The sequence below is a fragment of the Filicampus tigris genome, chromosome 5 (assembly GCF_054856515.1).
Source record: "Filicampus tigris isolate MCC_2025a chromosome 5, RoL_Ftig_1.0, whole genome shotgun sequence".
Lineage (NCBI taxonomy): Eukaryota > Metazoa > Chordata > Actinopteri > Syngnathiformes > Syngnathidae > Filicampus > Filicampus tigris.
Genome location: NC_141221.1, coordinates 1,776,619 through 1,799,098, shown reverse-complemented (window position 1 = coordinate 1,799,098; position 22,480 = coordinate 1,776,619). Strand labels below are relative to the sequence as shown.

The 22,480-nt window shown below is 41.9% G+C and overlaps 2 protein-coding genes across 3 annotated transcripts; one reads left to right on the top strand and one right to left on the bottom strand.

The window, feature by feature from the left end:
- Positions 1-696: 696 nt before the first annotated feature.
- On the top strand, positions 697-14,700 carry cds1 (CDP-diacylglycerol synthase (phosphatidate cytidylyltransferase) 1). 2 transcript variants are annotated; one of them, XM_086030540.1, is made up of 13 exons: positions 697-1,085; positions 5,102-5,268; positions 5,787-5,883; positions 6,424-6,521; positions 6,807-6,946; positions 7,881-7,939; positions 8,197-8,279; positions 8,950-9,037; positions 9,687-9,755; positions 10,546-10,701; positions 10,849-10,968; positions 11,073-11,176; positions 11,536-14,700. In XM_086030540.1, exons 1-13 carry the CDS (start codon positions 1,017-1,019, stop codon positions 11,657-11,659), a joined length of 1,374 nt encoding a protein of 457 aa, XP_085886666.1. In that variant the 5' UTR covers positions 697-1,016; the 3' UTR covers positions 11,660-14,700. The 2 variants fall into 2 exon arrangements, with proteins under 2 accessions (XP_085886666.1, XP_085886667.1); XM_086030541.1 differs by lacking the exon at positions 697-1,085 and having other exon boundaries at positions 5,209-5,348.
- tmem175 (transmembrane protein 175) lies at positions 14,356-22,081 on the bottom strand. Its single transcript, XM_086030535.1, has 10 exons — positions 21,766-22,081; positions 20,554-20,592; positions 20,392-20,489; positions 19,927-19,978; positions 19,777-19,812; positions 19,616-19,699; positions 19,380-19,544; positions 18,730-18,808; positions 18,507-18,642; positions 14,356-17,869 (listed from the first exon to the last, which is right to left on the bottom strand). The coding sequence occupies exons 1-10, from the start codon at positions 22,003-22,005 to the stop codon at positions 17,197-17,199; spliced, it is 1,602 nt and encodes a 533-aa protein (XP_085886661.1). The 5' UTR covers positions 22,006-22,081; the 3' UTR covers positions 14,356-17,196.
- Positions 22,082-22,480: the final 399 nt, after the last annotated feature.

Here is a 22,480-nt window from a genome sequence, read left to right as displayed (position 1 = left end):
CATTTTTAGGTAACCCTTATTTTTGATGGAAAAATCATTTGAAGAAAAAAAATCTGAAAAAAATTCTAAGGTATTATCAAAATAACTCACTTTTAAGTTTACTTTTTCAAGAGAAGGTCAAATTCTTAAATATAATTTTAAGAAAGTCATTTTTGATGAATAAGTACTATTTGTTGAAAGTCAATTTTTCAAAAGTCAATTTTATTTTCAAAGCAAGGAGGCCCGATTTCTAAATCTGACGTCATTTTTCAAGTAGTTGCGTTTTTAAGTCAAAATTCTCAAAAGGTAACATTAAAAAAGAAAGAAGGGCGTCCATTTTATATATATTTTTATTTTACAAGAATAATACAATTTCCCCATAATTCATAAATATATTTTGCAATTTGGAAAAATGTCTTTTTCAGGTAATAGTCCTATTGTTCAATCAATATAATGATTAATAAACATCAAACATGCCCGTTCATGAAAGGAAACCCCTTCATTTGGTTTGATTTGGTTGCTAAGTGACGTCAGAAAGCGTCTCGCGCATGCGCGCACATTATCTGCAGTCAGTATGAACTGCAGCAAGGGCACGTCAAGTAAACACTTGGAGCTCCGTACCGGAAGTGAAAATTGTTCCACCCACCATAATAAATCTCCAATTAAAGCATATCAGCGGCGCGTACCCTACTTTGAAAGGCCACGCTTAGGACGTGGTTTCGCCACAGTGACGCTACCTTGATGGCGGACTGCGGTGATAAACACAAACACCCAGTCCGATCCCAGTCAGTGGGGACGGTAGTGGAGAATTTTGGACATCTTCAGCGGATCAGTTCTTGTTCCCTGGCTCGCTCGCTCGCTCCCCGCGGCCTTTGACGCCTCGCAACTGGGGACGGTTTGACTAACCGTCCAAGAGGAACCGAGGCGAGGGCGAGAGAGTGGGTGAACGTCCTTGCGAGCCTCCTCTCCCGGGCTTCCTTCACTGCTCCTCGGGGGGCGGCTACACGAAGGTCCCGCTGGCGGGCGGTGGAGGCGACATGACCGAGCTCCGGCGACGAGGGGGCGGCAGTGAGGACCCGGACAGCATCGACAACATAAGCGACAAGGTGAAAATAATTTATATGTAATCATTATTTAAAAAAATACTCGCCCGGACAAGTTGGTGGTCGGGGTTGTCAAGCTGAGGTGGGACGGGACGGAAGGCTAATTATTAGCCTGTTAGCCTGTTAGCTTGTTAGCGAGCTAAGTGGCTAATCCCTCCACTGGTCTAAAAATAGGCTCCCTCGCTTTGATTCAATGTTTACAACACATCCTGCCTGCAGGTATAGAAACGCTTCCTGAAACTGCCAAAGTTCACTTCATTTACTCACGAAACTTTACAATTTTAGCTACTTAATTGTTTTTATTTTTTAAATAGGAAAACAAATATTTGAAATTGTTGTCTCAGTGCAGCTCCGAACAACAACAATTCAAAGCCTCAACTGAAATTTATTATTAAAAAAAACAACAACAAAAAACACAGCAGTTGTCCGAAGTGCTCTACTGTGGACCCCCGATATTCGCGTAGAGTGGGGACCGGCCGGCCCGCGATTTGCGAAAATTGGCGTTTAATTGACAGCCATTATAACTTTAATCTTTTAACTTTCAACGTTCTCTATTTTGGAGTTAAACCCTTGAGATGGGGCATCTTTTTTAAAGGGGCTCCAGCATTTGCATGCAACGAATGCATAGATATTTTTTTAATCCCAAAGATTCTTGAAAAAATTGTGATAAAGCACCAATTAGCATTTTTTCACAAAAAACGCGGGATAGCTCCTGAAGGGGGAAAAAAACAGTCACAGTTCTTATGTTGGCTGCCTCTTTTATTTTTTTAAGTCGCAATTTTATAAGAGTAAAAAAATATTTTTCTTTTAATGTTTTTCTTGTTAAAACATCAAATATTACAAGAATGATTAGTACTTTTTTCAGTGAAAAGTAAAATATTTTTTTAGAAGGACAGCATACTTACAAGTATTTTTTTTTGCTAGAAAAGTTGTAAATAAAGATAATATAGTGTACTTTAATATATTTTGTGTTATTTTAAGAGATTACAATATTTTTTTGTAAAAAAGTGTGCTGTGTTACAAGAATAAAGTCTAGATGTATTTTGTAACAAAGTACATTTTCAACTTAACAAAAATTATAAACTATAGTCATAATAGTCATTTTTCCTTTGTCCAAAAAGCTGAATTTTGTGAATTAAAATCAAAGTAAAAAAAAAAAACAAGCGGGTTGGGCAATTGTATACAGGAATAAAATTGTTTTCTGTCTTAATCGTAAGGAAATACTTCTTTTTTTATTTATTTAAAGGTAAAAGTCTTTTTTGATGCAGTAATTGTGATTAATACCTGTTGCAGTTTTGGGGTAGGGGCTTACTCGTAAACCTCATGTACAGCCTAGTCTTGTAAATATATTTTGGCGGGCTGCTAAACTCCACTTTGTTGCCGGAAAACCGGAATTGCGCAACTAATAAAGGCTTATTCTGTTCTATTCTCTTTTATTCTGTTCTCCTCTGTTCTCTTCTATTCTGCTCTATTCTGTCCTGTTGTGTTCTTTTGTCAGCCATTGTAGCGATAAGCTTGGTAATCATGAGTCATAAATATCAGTTGAAACGAGTTGAAGAGTTGGCGGGATGCTGAGTGTTGACCTTTTGCCCCGCTCGGGAGGGTGTGCTGCTGGTGGCGCATTGGCTCATTGACCTATGAACCAGTTGGATGAGTGAGGAAGACTCACGAGGACGATTTCTCGTCTTTGTACAAACGTCCGCAATCCTTGAAAAGTGAGGCCTCCGAACCAAAATGGCCGACGAACTGTGTGTGGCTTCTATGGCGATTTCCGCGGGCCCTGTCATGAGGAACACGCGTGTCGGGTTTCGCGGCAGTCGGACGCACCGCGATGATTTTCAAGTAGGACGTGAAGGATTGATGGGAAAAACAACATTTCTGCATGAAAACAAAATGGAGGCTTGATGACAGTTTGGAGTCATGTCATGTGATGATGGCAACAACATCGATTATTTGCACTCTTGATTGTGGAATGAAAAGACAGCAATGTATGAAGGAAGGAATGAATAAACAAGAGCGGTGGAGACATCCAGGAAAAGGAAGCCCACTGGGGAAAGAAAATGATAAAAAAGCAACACTTACCACTGAAATTTACATTTACATCATGGGAGGGGGTCATGTTTTTTTCACAGGGGGTTGTAATCTTGAAAGAATAAAATCACTTTATTTATTTATTTATTTTTTGAAGAAGAAAAAAAATACAATTTTCAAAGAAAAAAAAAACTGCTTTTTTTCCTCGAAAAAAATTGTGATGGAAAGAAATTTTGTCGGGGTGGAAAATCATTTTCGAGAATTAAGTTCTTAGTTTAACAGATTAAAGTGACTTTCTTTTTTTTCTTTTTTAAGTTTGTTTTACGAAAACGATGCAATAAAACATTCGTGTTTTATAAGTCAACATTTTCAAGGCAAAGTTGAAAAAATAAGATAAAGCAAATAGGATTAGGATCTTACTCTTCACTTATAAATTAGCTTTTTTTAATGAGTCTCATTTTTGAAAACAGTCAAACATCAAACTTTTTCTTTAAGTGACAACTATACACAACACGATATATGACGGCAATACTATTTTAATATCCGTACATATGCACACACATACATCGAAGTGAATGTGAACATCATCCAGAATCAATCTCCTTCAATTTAATCTGAAAATAAAACCCATAGTGTTTTGAAATATGTACAGCAGCATTTCTATATTTAGTTAAGGCTGATGTCATCCATCCATGCGCTAATTCCCTGGCTCTTGCTTCATTTCCCTTTTTGGGTTGGCTCTGGCCGCCCGACGGGATGCCGGCGGCGTTCAAGCGTTAGCGCTAGCTCCAGTGAGCGAGTTACCTTGTCGAATGTGACAAGCAACTGGACCCGTTCCTCCAGTTGGCCTTTTTTGGACATTCTTGGCACAAGATAAAAAGGACTGAAGGAGTGAAAAGCAGAGGCTTGTTTTTGCTTTGTAATGCACATTACCGCCACCTGCAGGAGTGGAGTGCGACATTATCGGCCGCAGCCTACCACTGTTCAAACTAGTTTTTAGCTTCGACCCGTTTACAAAAGTAGCACTATTTTTTTGCATAGGTGAAAAGAATACAAGACTATCTGCTGTTATTTGTGTGTTTTTTTAAAATTTTATTTAAATTCTTTGGTGGAGGGCTTTGCACCACTGAGTATTCCTTTTGATTTTTAGCAGTTTTATTTTATTTTGATGTTAGCGATTTGGATCGTTGATTATGTTTTAAAATCTTACCATTGATTATGTTAACATAGAGTAAAGAGAAAATAAAATAGAATGAAACAGTTTTTACCACACTGCACCAGTTAAATGCTACTCCTCCTGGTGTGCCCGTCTTGGCCACCTGGGGGCAGTACAAGCAGGCAGATACACGGTTGATTTAAGGCGTTAAAATGAATGATCTTGAGTGCTAGGCAGTCCTTGCAGCAACCAATTATATTGCAGCGGCCGCGTGTCCTGTCTAGGACAGGATTCCTAACGTCTCAACTGCACTCTGAGCTCATCAGTACGGCACTAATATCAGTTGTTGTACGCTGAGGATAAAGTGACTGTGATACTGTCTGTCTGCATGTTGCTGCTGAACAATTTTTGTGCAGTCTGTTGCTTTCGTGGTTAGAGCGCCAACCCATACAAGCTAATTAGCATTAGCATTACCCTAGCGCGGTACACTCTCAAAGAGAGTTTTGGATAGAGACCATGACCTTGACATCATTCACTTGTGGTATCGCCATTTGTTGATAGAGTCCAAATCTAGATTATCCAAATGTATACTAGCTATACTGCGCATCTCCTACGTCGCTTTAATGTCGACTATGGCTTCATGTAAGAACTGCTCAAGTTAAGTTGTGACCTGTTGCTAATGATGAAGCGTTCCATCACACCAAGCAGAACCGGCTCAAACTGGATCTTGTATCAACATGGCAATCGCGTCGCCGCTTGTTTATGTTCCTTTCCCTCGCATGTCCGTAAATGTCAATCACTCAAACTTGTGTTTTTTGGCCGGTGTTCGAAGGAAGCCGAAGGCGACGACGACGACAGGTTGCTGCGCCTGCAGGGCGACACAGAGGGCGAGTGCGACGTGGACACCAAGGCGGACGCCGCCGACGTACCGGCGTCCACGGCAGACACCGACAACACGCCGCAGTGTCTCAACAAGGCTCTGGAGGGGCTGCCGCCGAGGTACGCCTCGGCATGGTCGCATACAACCCGGCCGTCAAGGGTGGCATCGCAAACGGGGCGGCAATTTTGCCCTGGCCGAGGTCTGTGCTCAAGGAACTGCTAACTCCAGACCCTTTTAATTGAAAATGTGTCGTTTTGGATTTTCTGTTTTTGGGGGGGTGGGGGGGGCTGTTAATGCATGAAAACAAAATTGAAGTTTTCACCTGTTTCTTCGTGTCATCGTCAACTAGTGGCCTGGCATGCACGTCTCACTCACTTTTTGCATTGCTTTCACTACAAAGTTTTGTTTATTTTTTCTAGGTGGTTATTAGCCTTTAGTGTTATGCTAATTAGCCGATGCTAAGCGCTAGACTGACTAGACTTTTTTTTCCCCCTTTTTTGGGGGCTATGGTTTTACGCGCTACCAAGGGCAAAACAGTCGAGGAATGATTTTTACAGGACGGAAATGTCATCTTAATATGTTAAATGCTGTGTAACTAAATGAATGCACGTTCTTGTTGTTTTTGTGGTGTCCACAGATGGAAAAACTACTGGATCCGAGGAGTTTTGTCTCTCGCCATGATTTCCGGCTTCTTCCTCATCATCTACCTGGGACCAATCGCTCTCATTTTGATTGTATGCACCCTTTCCTTTTATTGTACTGGAGTAGCCTTTTTTTTTTTTTAATTACAGCCCCAAGCACTGGCCAGTGAATCTCCATTTTTGAGAACAAAATGCCTTTAAAAAACATGACTTTTTACAAGCATTTTGATTTAAAGCTGCCATTTTGTGGGGAATTCCTCTTATATTGTTGACCAAATCTCTTTTTGTTGGCATCTTAACATTATTCTGGCAACTAAATTCTCTCTTTGGCAAGCTTTAGCTCTTATTATTCTGACACCAAAATAATATTTTTGGAGGATTTAATTATTATTCTTGTACTTATTCAAACCCAAATTACTTTTTGTGGGGACTGGTGGCGCGTTACTTATTTTACCTCAGTGTAAATTTGGGCCAGCTTTAATTCTTTTTATTGCTCTGGTGACTCGATGACATTTTGAGGGGTTGTTAAGAGCTATTATTCCGGCCACTTTTCTTTCTTTGCTTGAATTCTTATTACTGTGCCAACTACATCACTTTGGGTGGTCTTAACTACATGTTTGCGTGTGGTCATAGGTGATGACGGTGCAAATCAAGTGTTTCCAGGAAATCATTACAATTGGCTACAAGGTCTATCGCTCGTACGACCTGCCCTGGTTCAGGACCTTGAGCTGGTGAGGAGAGGAAGACACGCACGCGCGCACGCACGCACGCACACACACCGAGTAGAGTGCGCTGGGTTCAAAGATCACTGCTGTGTTGGAAGTCAAGAAGAGTGAACAGATGTGAACGTTGAACAGCCGCCTTTTGTGCATGCACGTGTGTGTTTTGTTGTTGTTGGGAGATGATGAAACAACTCAAATCACGGCACAAACGTACGTGTGTTGTGGAAAGATTCTAAATGTTGATGTGCTATGTTATGTATATGATTGTAAAGCTGTACGTGTTGTTGTCTTGAGGTACTTCCTGGTGTGCGTCAACTACTTCTTCTACGGCGAGACGCTGGCCGACTACTTTGGCGCGCTGGTGCAGAGAGAGGAGCCCTTGCAATTCCTGTCTCGCTACCACAGGTTTATCTCCTTCGCCTTGTACCTGGCAGGTAAGCAAACTGGCTGAACCCTCGCACCCATGCCCGCATTCTCCTCCAAGGTTTCAATCGTAAGTTTTTTTTTTTTAAATTCTGATCTGATGAATTTAAGTCGCAATGTTCACTTTTCATACTTCAAAATCCTCATCTACAAATATGTAAAATAGAACTGTGCTGTGATTATGCTAGCTAGCTAAAGCTAACTAGGCTCATTGTGTTTTTCTAAAAAAAAAAGTATGCTGGAGTCATGTTGGCTTGCTAAAGCTAACTGTATGTAAAACAGATGTGTGCTGTGGTCACGCTAGCTGGCTACAGTTAACATTTAATGATGTTTTAGGCTTTGGTCATTGTAGCTGTCTCAAACTAGCGGCGTATGTTAAATAGTTATGCACTGGCTAATACTCGTGTAAAAAGTGTGATGCGCTGCGGTCATGATAGCTGGCTGAAGCTAACGCTGACTGTGTAAACTGTCTAACTAGAGGTGAGCTGTGGTCATGTGAAATAGAGTTGCACTGTAGCTAACTGGCAAATGCTAAAGATAATGGTGTTGTGTGCTGTGGTTGCGCTATCTTGCTAATGCTAACGCTGTTGCTATTTGTAAAACAGAGGTGTGGCCGACTGTAACTAACTGTATGTAAAATGGAGAACGCGCTTTAGAATACTGGCTAATTCTAATAGTGTGGTATGCTGTGGTCATGCTAGCCGGCTAAAGCTAATGCTCTATTGTGGGTGGGGGAGGTTTATGTTTCATCTTCTCAGATTATAAATATGTACCGTGTAGAACACGCTCCATGAGAAAGAAACATACATGTATTCTGTCATATTAATTACCCGGTATGTCATCTTGGACATACATATTTGCTGTTATTTTTTGTCTTTGATGCTGACGGCACATTTTTCCCTTTTTTTCTTTCTTTTTCTTTTTTTTTTTTTTTTTTTTTTTTAGGTTTCTGCATGTTTGTGCTGAGTTTAGTGAAGAAACATTACCGCCTGCAGTTTTACATGGTGTGTATACAAACAGCAATGCTAACTGCTAACACTGCATACACGCTGCGTCACACTTATTCTTGATGAAACGACTAATTGATCGATAAAGAATGCACTCCAGGATATAATTAACTGCGATGTAATCTGCATATAGCCGTGCTTTTGATGCGCTTTCACTCATCTGTCATTCGTGTGCTGCCACATTCCGATGTGCTGTGACACTTTTCGTGTGTATATGTGTGTGTGGTTGTTTGGGTGTGTGTTTGCCATTCCAGTTTGCGTGGACCCATGTGACGCTGTTGATTGTGGTGACTCAGTCGCACCTTGTCATTCAGAACCTGTTTGAAGGAATGATCTGGTAAGCCATACAGAATGTTTGCTGTTAACAGCGAATAGCATCGGAGACGTGCAGCAAACGGCGAACATTGACGGAAAATTGACTCCCCCCCATCGAAGGGGGTTGTAGTTGCCGATCAATGCCACAGAATGGCTTCAAAGCGCTTAAAACAGAGACGATCAGAGAGCACCAACACCGTGCTTCTAGCATGTACACAACCACGAACCCATGTTAGACCAATTATTCAATAGAATAGAATTTACTTTAGACTTTATTGTCTGTCCCAAATGGTGACAAAAATTCCTCTTTGACAGGGCTCACAAACACATTGACACATCCCATCAAGACACATTACCCAAAAAAAAAAAAAAAAAAAAATGCAACAATCTATTTCAAAGTGTTCAGGCTGGTTTTGGCAGTTTGAATGGATGATTTCTTGGAAATGTTTTTTCAGGCCAGTGGAACCGAAAATTCAACACTAAACAAGCCACCGTCACATGAGGCTCATCAATATTAACAGTTAGCATAATAGCCCAAATAATGCACTAGCACAAACTGTCGTGACATCACACAAATATGCGTGCTAGCATTTTACTCAAACGGTATGACATCATTAAACTTGCAGAGTATGCGGGGGTTCACGCTAGCATACCACTAACTGAAAAATAATAATGCAAAATTCTATTTTTAGGTTCATTGTGCCCATCTCCATCGTGATCTGCAATGACATCGGCGCCTACTTGTTTGGTTTCTTCTTTGGACGCACGCCACTCATCAAGGTGACATCATTTGGTTTGAATGCACACCCAATGGAGATAGATAGATAGATAGATAGATCTATACGCACAGACTTTAAAGACGAAGTGTTTACATTCAACTTTTTTTTTATTTTGTGGTGGAAAAAAAATCATACGTGGAGGAGATTGGGCATGTGTATTTATTATGGTTTTAATCCCGTGCACCCCTTGACATGATAGTAAACATTGATACTGTTAATTAATCATTCATTGTTAAAAAGAAATTATATGATCTTTTTACCATCTCAATTGTAGATTCGATGTAATAGCATGCTGATATGAAATGTTCCCTTTTTGGGGGCACAACCTTTGGGTGGGTGCTAATTCCCTTTTCTATTTGAAGAAAATTAATTCAGCCTCCATTTTATGGGTCGGATTTAGGAAAAAATCTGAAGGGTTCTTACTTTGAGACTCCGTATGGATAAAATCCACAGAACTTTATGTACTGCCGATGATTAATCGACAATCAATCGAAATGACAAATTTGTGAAAAAGAAGCTTGACGCTAGAAGATCAAGTTGGTCCGAAAGAAAGTAGAGCAATGTTTCAACAGCAACACACAAGACATGAACAACATCAATGAAAATTGCTGTCAATAAATGTGTGTGTGTGTGTGTTTGTGTGCGCGCAGCTCTCACCCAAGAAGACATGGGAGGGATTCATTGGAGGTTACTTCTCCACCGTCGTTTTTGGATTCATTGTGAGTACAGCTAGACACCGTCCACAACATCCAAGCGACACAATTTCTACATGACATGTACATCACAACGTCGTCTACACGTAGACACACAACTAATGTCTGCACAGCATAAACACACAACTGAGTGTACACGCGCAACATGCAAGATGTACACAATATTTGCACACAAATGTAATCAACATACAATAAAATGTACACACCGAGGGGTGGACTGATTATTGGCACCGAAATATCTGACGGCATCAGCCATTTTTTAAAATCTGACGGCCGATGAGAAATCAATTTATAACTGCGTTGAAATCAATATAAAAACATTTCCGTGTCATTTTGAGATTTTTGTGGACTTCATTTACTGTAGAAAACTATATGGAGCTATTGTTTTTATTGTTGTTTTTTTATTCAGCACCCTGAGTGCTCCCTGAACCTTTTGTTAGAATTTTATAACAAATGTATAGTAGTAATCATTTTAAAAAATCAACATTATACAAATCAATTTATTTGATTTTTTTTTAGATTTTGATGCCAATATTTTCCTTTTTACTGAAAATGAGTATGGGCTCCAAACATCGGTTATCGGCCTCCTTGACTCCTAATAATTGGTATCGATATTGGCGCTGAAAAAAAAAAAAACATATCGGCTTATCTCTATACACAACATCAACAAATATGTACACGCTGTGCCGTTTGCCCTTTTGGCCCATCGAAACTCATGGCAAGTCAAGCCGTTTGACGGTTCAAAATGCACGTTGTTTTTGTCTCCATCGTGAACATGTTGCATTGTGTCGTGCAGTTGTCGTCGCTGCTGTCCCAGTTCCAGTACTTTGTGTGTCCGGTGGGCCTGAGTAGCGAGAGCGGCAGCTTGTTCACGGTGGAATGCGAGCCGTCCGACTTGTTTGTGCTGCAGCAGTACAAACTGCCCGCGCTGGTCCGCAACGCGCTGCCGTGGGTGAGCGCCTCGCAAAACACTGCTCCCTTCCACATGCCACTTCCTTGGCCGACCCAACTGAAATCGTGGAAAGTGCTGCCGGTGTCTTTTAAATGGAATTCGGAATTGCTCACGTACGGATGTATGTATGTATGTATGTTTTCTCAGGAAACGGTGACGTTGTACCCATTCCAAATCCACAGCGTTTTCCTGTCGTCATTTGCGTCGCTCATCGGCCCTTTCGGCGGCTTCTTCGCCAGCGGCTTCAAACGAGCCTTCAAGATCAAAGTGAATCAGCCGCTCGCTCGCCATTGCGCCGTTAACGGCACTAGGCGTTAGTGCGGTGTCGAGTGTTATGGTGCTGAACGTAATGTTCCGCACTTCTCTCCCAGGATTTCGCCAGCACCATCCCGGGACACGGAGGCATCATGGACCGCTTCGACTGTCAGTACCTGATGGCCACCTTCACCCACGTCTACATCGCCAGCTTCATCAGGTGGGACTGGAAAATTCATCTTCACTCAGCAACATGAAATTTGGTAGACAGGTCTGTCGTGAGAAGACCCTCAAAAAAAGTCTCGAAGCCATGTCTTTAAATGACACACAGTAAATTGGCTATTTTGGTTTGAAGCAGCCATTTTAAGCTAATTTTTTTTCCCCCTTTTTCAGGGGTCTTTCAAAGATGAGCTCCTCCTAGAGTATTTTTTAAAAATTCAGCATCAAAAGCGAGTTTCATTTAGTCTCATGAAATTTTGTTGGCAGGGCTACCGTTAGTAGACCCACAACCACGTCTTCAAGACACAGGAAGTCTGCCCATTTGGGTTGAATGCTAGTTTACCGTCATTTTGGTTGCAGGGGCCCCAATCCGAGCAAAGTCCTGCAGCAGCTGCTGATGCTACAGCCGGAGCAGCAACTTAGCATCTTCAACACGCTCACCTCGCACCTGAAGGACCGAGGGCTGCTGCCCCCCACGGCATGAAGGGGGGGGGGGACGAGGGGCGAGTGTGCGTGTGTGATGGTACAACTATGTACACAACATACATACAACAACAACACATTGTGTGTCATCCTGATGACTTTTCATCCGACTTGAAACCTGTGCTAGTTTAAAAAAAAAAAAAAAAAGAAAAAGTAGTCAAAAAAGATATTTAAAAAAAAAAAAAAAAAAAAGTCTTCCGCTGGTTTTGGAGCATTGCATCCGACCGCCATCTTTGACCAGGAAGTGGTCAAAACCCACTTTGCACTGACCCGCCGATGAATCAATACGGCGGTTAGCGGCCTAGCACGGTTAGCGGCCTAGCACTCGGGCTAACCAGCGACCGCCCACTTTAGCCCGCGTGCCTGTACAGTCACCAAAGTAGAACACACACATGCTAATGTATATAAAATGTCAATGTTGAGCTAATATATATTACCGATGATATTTGCAATAAAAACAAAATACACACAAAACGTATCTATATAGCTAGCTAGCATGGACATATTTAGTAGATTTGAACATTTAGAAGGTAATAAAAAAAAAAAAAGTTTTATATTTTCACAGTAGTTAGATGGGGGCATCAACATCCATAAAGTTAACATGTAACTTTAGATGCAATAATAACCAGCATGTTCTGCACAGGGTGGGAAAATGCGTGCAACTAGCGGAGATGCTATAGCTTCATAGCAAAATGTTAGTTGTATTTATAGGAGTAGCTGGACGGGGGCATACAATACATGAAGCTGACAAACTTTAGACTCAATAATCTCGAGTTCCTCATGCTAAGGAAGGTAACATTTTCTTGGCCATTACTAGTTTCATTATGTAGCCCTAGCTCGTTCAGCTAAAAATATTTGAGCATGTTTGCGTGGCTAATATAGGTGCGTATCACAAAACTCCCCCGTTAGTATTGTACTGCTGAAGTTGAAGAACCAATCAAATGTTCCTTCTGCTAACGACGCTAACCACACTGAGCACCAAAAAAAATGCAAACTACTTGCACAGATGCCAAGAGGATATAGAGCAAATCAAATTATACGATTTTTAAAAACTGGAAACAGTCGCTTGTGTTTTTAGCTTGGTTGGGTGCTCACTTGTTAGCCACGGAACAAGGTAGCACTATGGCCTGTAGTACCGCTTTGCTCCACGTGTGTTGATAGCGAGTCACGGACGTGCTAAAATAAAAGATGCTTTTTTTTTTCAGTTTGTGATGATAGCGAGTCACGGACGTGCTAAGGTAAAAGATGGTTTTTTTCAGTTTGTGATTTTAAGGAAATCCGAATTTTCTTGGCTGCTTGTTTGTCACGTACAACCCTCAAAGCGCTGATTTGTTCAGTTGATGACATTTGAGCGTGTGTGTGTGTGGCATATTGCTAGTCTGGCTGCTAACCGCTAAACTGCTAACCCGTTAGCATTGTACTACTGAAGAAAAAGCACTAAAATGACCCTACCTGCTAACGATGCTCGCCGCACTGAGCTCCACTTTTTGTAGAGGCTTTTTTTGAGTGAAATTCGATATTTTGAGGATGTTTTTGAATGTAGTTTGCCATGAAGATGATATTTAATGCAAAAAGTTTAGCAGATTATATCTTATGCAAATTTTCTCCAAATGTCAGCACGATTTATTTGGGATGGAGAAAAGGTTTACCAAAGCATCCCGCCCCGTTTTTAACTTGTGCTGCTGTTTTCCGGATGGAGTGAATTGTTTTTTTTTCCCCCCCTTATTTATTTTGAAAAGTGCTACTGGGACCAGAGGAGAGGCTTTTATCGTTAAAGCATGCCACTTCCTGTCATAGCTGCCCATTGAGTTGATTTTAAATATGTGGCTATTCATGTAAAGCATACCAAGCAGGCTTTCCTGACCCAAATTAGCATTGAAATGTCAAGCCCAAAACATTACGAGATGTGACAAAGAAACGAGACTCACAACTTCAAGATAATTGGCACACATTTCGCCACTGTTTTGTTTGCTTATGCACTGTGCTGTTTGTTTACGACAAACAAAACCGCCACAGACAGGCTAACAAATAGCATCTGTGTCGTAGTTTTCACCTTTCAAATGACTGATACTTGAACACAAACGGTGGAGCAATACATGTAGGGAAATGATATAAAAATAATCACAGGCGTATATTCTTTACCCTCTGTACGAGTAATACATTTTTTGGGGGGGTCACCCTGCATTACTGCAGCTTACAAAGTTGTTGTGACCATCCCCATCTATGTCTGTATTATTCTGGAGCACAATATCCAATGAAATGAAGCAAAAAAAAAAAACCCAAAAATGATGCATTTTTTAAAGTGTATTTAAATGTCATTACTGTATGTTTTCATAAAGTACATTATGCTGTGACATAAGCAGTTAGCCAATTGAGTTAGTCTTGTTTCTTGTCACAATTTACATATAGACTTGAAAAAACTGACAGTCGGCGCCCCAATTTAAAAAAAAAAAAAAAAAAAATACTTTGGGAAGCTCTTCTATAGCAAAGTGTGTGGGGGGAGGGGGGGATCTATATTGTGGACCTCAAATGTGCATTTGAACTGTCCTCTTGACAGACTCGCACAATAGTCGATGGTGATTGGGCGTGACATTGATAAGTGTGCCAGTTAACTTGATTATTCTGTCCACATTTTTTTCCCCTTTGGGTTGTCTTTTTTTTCTCAGACAGAATAATTTTAGAAAAAGGACTGGACCATTTTGCGATGGTATTGCTTTTTATTTATCATTGTGAACGTTTAATTTAATGTTTATTATGATGATGATGAAAATGATAATGAAGGGTTTGAAATGAACATGGGGTAAACAGTTATTTAAAAACAGTCAATTGTTTTGTTGTTTATTATAACATCTTTACTCCACACAGAAAAAAATATAGATATGAAATCATGTAGACATTTCGGAACATAACAATTGCACGCACAAAAAAAAGTTAGTTGCACTTAAACAATGCCACAAAATCTCCAAAGTTACTTTGAAAAACATTCCAGATGCTTCAAAATTAAAAAACAAGCAAACATTAAAATTACCTTGTCAATCCTAACATACACGAATATAATGTCTGATATTTAAAGTGCTTCTTTGAACTTTTAAGTCATTTGTGGTCTATTCAACTGAAACAACAGTGACCCCTACTGGCAGACGTTTGTAAATCAGCAATATAACCTTAACAAAAACGGATAAAATGTCAGCATACTTCACCGAAAAATGCTGAAAAAGTGCAATACGACTTTATGGCTTGGTGATAGTTTTATGGCATCATTATCAATGTGGTGATTCTTTAGTTTCAGCCATCAACACGAAATAGGGTGGACAAGTTGATCATGACAAGATACATGAAAAAGTCTCAAGGACTTGAAATTGAACAGGAAATCTGACATGTCAGGTAGAAGCAGCCATTTTTAGCTAATTCAAGAGGTCATATTTTAAAAGTTTTGGGGGGACAGCCCGGAAAGTTCATGAAGTGATTTTGGGGGTTTACGTCTTTTTCCTTCAGTCACCATTGTCGTGACTTTGTCATGGTTTCCTATTGGCTAAATTTGACAACATGAAATAGTTTTTATCGTAGTTTAGCATAAAAACATAACAGTTACTAACATGTCGTTGTTGACAAGCGCAACATGTTCTGTCCAACTAGGTTTAGTAACAGGAAAAGGTTTTATCATGGTCTCAACATTTTTTATTTGATTTGATTTGATTTTTTCAAAAACATGCCACTTGGACAGGGGTGTGTAGACTTTTTGTCAGAGCTGGGCAGTCCATCCCGGGGCCGGAACGGTCCGTCTCTCCGCCCATTTCTGGGACGGAGGACAAGGGCGACAAATTTTAAAAAAGGGTCGGACTAAGCAAGGGCGGAGGTGGATTTTAGTCCGGCCCACTAATCGTCCTTCATGCGTGTGACAAAGTTCATCTCAACCGACTCCGCGAAATGGGCGAACGACCAAAATTGCCTCCGAAAACTTCAAACGCGCCGCTAGTTAGCCAACTGCGCAAGAGATTTTTTCAACAAGAGATAGAGCGTGAGTTGCACTAGAACGTCAATTGATGAGACCCAGTAGGGTGAGTATCGTCACCACCGGCATGACGCTTGACTGTCCGCTCCTGGGGCGGACCGACGGAATGCAAGGACGGAAGCGCTTTAAAAGGACGAGGACGGACGGGGTCCGGGGGCGATCATTTTTATGAATAAGGACGGAGGGACGAGGCCGGAAGGGTACCCAGGTCGCGAACGGAGGACGGACCGACAAAAAAAAGGGTCAAGTGCCCAGCTCTGCTTTTTTCTGGATGTTTCAAAATGGATGTCTGTATTTTTCGTAAATGTCATAGATTTTCCCTTTCTGTCTTGTTCCTACATTCATCGTCGTCGTCGTCATGACTTTTCAGCCTTCTACTTGGCTAAAATGTTTTTACGTTTTAGTTACTAGCGCGTTGTCGTGTCCACTTGAACACATTTTCAAACCCATTTATTTTTTGCATGAATGTTTGCGTATAGTCGTGACTTAAGAACGGAAGAACGTTTTTAACCTCACTAAACTTATTAGTGAGGTTAAAAACGTTCTTCCGGTGTTAACGAGCACATCAGTCTTGTAAATGTTTTTTAAAACAGATTTTTCTCTGCATTTTTTTTTTAACTTATTTTTAGGGAAAACAAAGATAATCTTTAAGTTGTCTAAAGTTAAGGTTTTCAAAATGTAACCATTTGGATGTTGGTGTTTTAATGTTCCCGCCTCTAACCCTCCCCCAAATTTGTTGATGTGACTCTTTTGAAAGTGATTTTCTTTGTGCTTCTAATTACTCAACGGTTTTTAAGGTAGGTTGGCACTCCTTAGTGTTAAAACCCAAGTTACGAGTGCATCTATCGTGTCCATTCAAAAAGTGATTTCGCAATTATTTTTTTTTGTGTCAGGGAATTAAATGTTCTTGTTTGTATTTTACCTGCATTTCCCATTGTCGTGATCTTTACGCAAGTGACTGACGTAAGTTATTAGAACGGCCGAGTTAACTAGCGCATCAGCCGGCCGTGTCCAAGTATGTATTTTTACAGTTGGGGGATAGGAACTGGCCCACAAATAGGTGAAAATCTGCATAATTTATCAAATCAAATTAATATTTAAAAAAAAAAAAAAAAAAGCTAAACATTCAATATACGCAATATACGTTTTACACGAAAAACAGGGGCAAAATAAACAATCCCCAATTTTTTTTTTTTTTCTTAAATATTTGGGGGGGAAAAAAATCCAAATGTGAATTTGCGGTTGCCGAATGGTGATTATGCAGGGGGATCGACTGTCGTATTGATTGGAAAACAAATACCGTATACTCCTACCAGTAATTCCATTTTGATCCTTATTCGTCCATTCGCTAATGTCCTGACTTTTCCTACCGCAACTTTCCTCAAGCTTCTGTTTGTCTTAAAACGCAGGTAGTCATTTAAATGTTTTCACCATAGCTACCGCTTAGTGTTACAACAGCGGTCAGCAGCGCCGCAATGTTACAAATGCGCGTCGTTTTACACGTGCGAAGCGTGCTTGACATGTCACTAGATTACCAGCGGACTAAACGGCACCCTTGACTGGACGTTGTCCTCGCCGTTTCCCGGTTGTCTCCCTTGCGGGCAAAACAGGCGTCTGAGCAGGGCCAGGGCGACTCTCACCATCAAGCGGAGCAGCAGGAATGCGAGCGGCGTGGCGATCTCCATGAGGTGGAAGATGGTGACGCTGAAGCGGCTCAGCCCGCACGTGAGCAGGAAGGCGGCGAGGGCGACGGCCGGGTACAGCGCCAGCTTGGCCAGCATGAAGACGTGCTCGGGGCCGCCGTAGCGGACGGCCGGCCGCAGCGTCCGCCGTCCGCCGCCCTGCAGCGCCGCCACCCAGGTGGCCAGCTGGAAGACGCCGGCGCCAAAGACCAGGACGCAGCTGGCCTGCACGGCGCGCCGCTCGTCACGCAGGGCGGCGCGAGGCAGCTCGTGAGTGAGCCGGAAGGCCAGCGGCAGGCCGCCCACGAAGGCCAGCGACAGCGTGTTGAGCAGGCCCATGGCGCGCGTGGCCCGAGACACCTGCAGGAAGAGCGAGTGGTGCGCGAACCACAGCAGGCCCACGGTGGCGAAGGAGCCGAGGTAGGCCAGGTACTCAGAGCCGTTGGAGCGCAGCGCCGCCACCAGGCTGCCGTTGAAGCGCTGCTGCACCAAAGCCGGCTCGGGGACGTTGTCCTCGCTGCAAAACAAAACATTTGAGCATTTCTGCAAATAACCATTCTTTTAATAGTCAATGTGACGATTTTTGGGGGGTTTTTTTCAATCGCATAAAATCACGTATTCATTTTCACCTTTATTATTATTTTTTTTTCCAAAAACAGGAAATTTTAGTTTGACCTTGCAGAAAATATACAAACAAATTGATTATGATTCAGTTACTTGTTTGGTCATCAGAAAATCTGCAAAAATGGTAAATCATTATTTACCAAAGCAAAAGCAGATATTTGCAATTTTCTTAGTTGGGTTCAACACCGAGATAATCAGTCTGCTTTCGTGGAGAATTACCAAAATCAGAGAGGCTGAAATTCCAAGGATTTTGACAATTTTAGCTTAAACAAGGTCACTAAACCGAATCGATTACCCAAATAGGTTAAGGCAGGGGCATATTCAAGTGTCGCCTGCTGTGGGGTGCTTTTACGTTCAAATATGGTCATTTACATACCTTTTCAAAAACTGATGCTGTTGGTCTGTCTGCACAACATAACCGTTTTCTGGTAGTTAATGCTAGTATAAGCGAGCATTAAAGGTAAACAGAGCGGCGGAAATTCCCACAGAACTTTTCAATTGGTGCCGCGACCCGGATTTTCAGTACCGACCAAATGTCCAGGATGAGCAGCGTGGCCACAATGGCGTAGACGCCGTCACTGAAGGCCTCCACGCGCTCTTTACTCAGCGGCTCGCTGGGCAGGAAAGTGTAGAACATCACCTGCTCCGGATCCTCCTCCGCAGGACCTCAAAAACAGCCCAATTGCACACTTTGAATATTGTGAAAATGACTTGGAAAAAGTCCGAGTTGGAAGAAAATAAGATGGCACCTACCGAGCAGTTTTTCCTGACACCACAGGACCGCCCGGGAGATGTACGGAAGGAATATGACCAGAGCCAGCAACACGTACGACTGGCAAACACAGACAGAAAAACCTCACCGCATCAGGAGCGACAACGTGACAGGAACAACCTCCAATGGAGACAAAGTACAAAATCACATTGGGAACAACAACCTGACATCAGAAACTGTCAAGTCAGAAACAACATAACGTCAAAATCATCACATCGGGAACAGCCACATATAAAGAACCGCACTACAGAACTCCAAGAACTTTCACCAAGAACAATGTCACATCAGGAGCAACAAAATCCTCACAGAGGTGCAGCCTCATATCAGGAATAACAACAGCAACTATATAAAGTCAGGAGCAACAACAACCTCATGTCAGGAACAGGAACCTCACGTCAGAAACGACAACCACAAGCCAGGAACAACAACCGCATGCCAGGAACACCAACAACAACACATGTGGAAAACCAACCCCGAGCCAGGAACCAAAACAACACATCAACGGCAACAATATCATGTTAAGAGGAGTAACATATCAGGAATGGCAACCTCACAGGGGAATCCTCACTTCAGGGAAAAGAACAACATCACATCTGGGACAACAACAGGAAGTCGGGGAGGCGGGACCAACCAGCTGGTAGCAGAAGAAGGAGCAAACTGCAGCCAGGAGGCACATGACGGGAACCCTCAGGAGGACCTTGAGGATGTGATGTCTGTACACGGAGCGATCCTCACACGCTTGGATCTGATCCTGGAGCAGGAACGGACGACCAAAGGCATACAACACGATCGCCGACTGAACAAAAAACCAACAACCACAGTGTCGGTGACAAGTCAGGCTTGAAGATGCTAATGCTAACAGCAAACCTGAATGAGCCCGATGACCATCACGCAGCCGCAGAACAGGAGAATTCCCAGGATGTGCGAGGGAAAGGTCGCCATCAGCGAAAACTGCAGGGACAAGAAAACCTCTCCTGTGATGTCATCGGTGATGTCATTTGTCAACAAATGGCGGGACAGAGACTGACCGTGTACGGCAGCAGGGTGATCAGCATCATGCACGCCTGAAACGCCAAACAGGAACATCAACACATCAAGAATACCATGTCAGGAACAACGACATCATGCCTGGAACAAGAACTTCAGGTCAGGAACATGCACAAAGTTGCTCTACTTACAAGGTTAAGCAAGGCCAGAGTGTCGTCGATCCGCACGATCACCTGGAATAACCTGCAACAGGAACAAGAACAAGTCAAACAGGAAATACAAAAAGTCACATAAGAAAACAAATCTGGTAAATAGAAATAAGAACGAGTCAAACTGGAACAAGTCAAACAGAAACGATAAAGTCACAAGAAAGCACAGTTAACAAATAGTTGGACTGGGGAAAAAAATGGTAAAAAAGAAACTTGAACAAGAACAGGTCAAACAAGGAACTACAAAACATTCAAAGAAAGGTGATTAAAAGCCAAACAGGAACGAGACAGGCCATAAAGGAACAAGTCACATTAAGGTGATAATTATTTGTACAGGAACAAGAACAAGTCTAACAGGAACAACGAAAAGTCAAACAAGCAAGGTGTGAAACAGGAATTTTGACGTTGCTGTGACAACAGATTTTTTTTTTTTTTTTTTTTTTCCACCTGATGTGCGCCGCCCAGGCCACAGTGACAATAAGGAAGGTCATCAGGTAGACGGCCATCTTGGTGCCCAGTAGAAGCTGTAGGTTTTCATCTAGCTCCTAAAATGGAGACCATGTTACCACGGTTACACACACACACAACACTGATGATGTCGCACATTACCTTGTCTGCGTCCATCTTGGTGTGGGCCACGGGAAGAATCTGCCAGCACACACACATTTGTTAGTGTTGCTCATGTCGGCTACATTGGTTGCAAAAAAAAATGAAGGCAGAGTTGAAAAAAGGAATTATCAACCATTTTATAACATTTGTAAACAGGAGTGGCAAAACTGGCTCGTGGCGTAATAGACATTTTGAAAGGGACAGACCCCTATCATCAGATTTGTGGAAGACATTTCTTTCACCAGGTATGTCAAAAGATTTACTTCGCTTGTCTTTAAGTAATTTAGCAAAATATTACGGCTTTTGCCACGAGCTAACGTCAACTCTCTCGCACGCCATCCATGTCACCATCAAATGAGCATTAATCCGTGCAACAGAAAATCCAACGAATTAGCCAATATCTCACTGATCATGCTAAGTATGTTTCTCATGGTGAAACAACTGCTCACGTTGGCCATGTTAGACATACACAAAGCCGAATTGTTGTTACGAACTGCTTATGCCGACTATATTGAGCTAAAACAAAGCTAGATTTATTATAAGGATACTGTTAAAACGTCTTAACAAGTGTGCAACATTGGACCTCCTAAACTATGCGAAAACAAAGAAACGGTTATAAAGCACCCGTGTTGTTTGTAAACTTGGCTAACACATAAGAATCATTAACAGCTAATAATAATTAGGTAATTTTGACTCCACTGGACGCAAAACAGTGGTTATAAACTACTCATCTCAGTCATTTTTAACTAAAACAAAACGTCGTTATAAACAGCTCGTGTTATGATTATGAAATCGTTAAAATAAGCCTAAAAAAATAGTATGATATTTGTTCAAAACAGCATGTTAGCCATTTTAGGTGGAAACTTTGTTGTTTTTTTTCGTTTTCGTTTGTTGCACTATTTTTTTTCTATTGAACAAATTATGCACAAACAAACAAGGCACTCGTGTATCAACAAATACATTACTTGACATAGACTGAGCATAAGGATTACAACAATGTGGTTGAACATATAACATAAAAAGAAACAGAAACAAAATTAAAAAAAATTTAGATGGAAAGCTTGCAAGAAACCTTTTAACTCTCCCGCCATTGGATAGCCGCGCTTACTTATGCGTACGTCTTGTTACGTCACAAGCACCTGCTTCTAGCCATTGGGCGGCCTCTCCAATCCCCGACTCACTTCCGGGTCTGTGCCCGGCCCGCCGTCTTACCATAACAGTGGCGATGATGGAGAGGAGCGCGTCGCTGTAGGCTAGCAACCGATGCGAGGACTGCGTTCCGCCGTGAGCCTCCTCCACCTCGACGTCGTCCGAGGCGGCCAGGAGGCTCTCTGTGGAGACGGCAGAGGCATGCAGTTCCCCCTGCGCCGCCGACGCCTCTTCTTCCTCTGCGTCCTCGCCGACGTGCTGCTGCTCTTCCGCCGCATGGTCGTCGCCTTCACTTCGGCCCATCGCGGAGCTCGTCGGGCTGTCGTTGTTTGCAAACAAACTGTTGACAGTCAGCTGACTTCGGGAGGGGGGGGGGCGGAGAAACCGGATGCGGAAGTGTGTGACGTAATTGCAGCTTCCGGACAGAGACCGACGTTCACCCAGTTCAGATATTTTGAATTACTCCAGACTGACATTCATTTAATTCAAATATTGATAATTACGCTATTGTTAAATAAAAGTGTTTTGTTTTACTAAAAGCACAAATAAGAGCCTCCGTGAGTTATTTATACAGCATACTGTACTTTTAATGGTAACCACTGATGGGTAATAGTTGTAGTGTCAACTTTCTGCCTCTAGAGGGAGACAGCGCTCAAGCTGTAATCGTGTAATTTTTTTACTTCAGAATTCAGAAGGGTTTTTTTTTTCATATTCTTTGTTTCAGGTATTTTGAGACTTAAAAAATATAAACACGGCATTGATAATTTCATTCATTTAA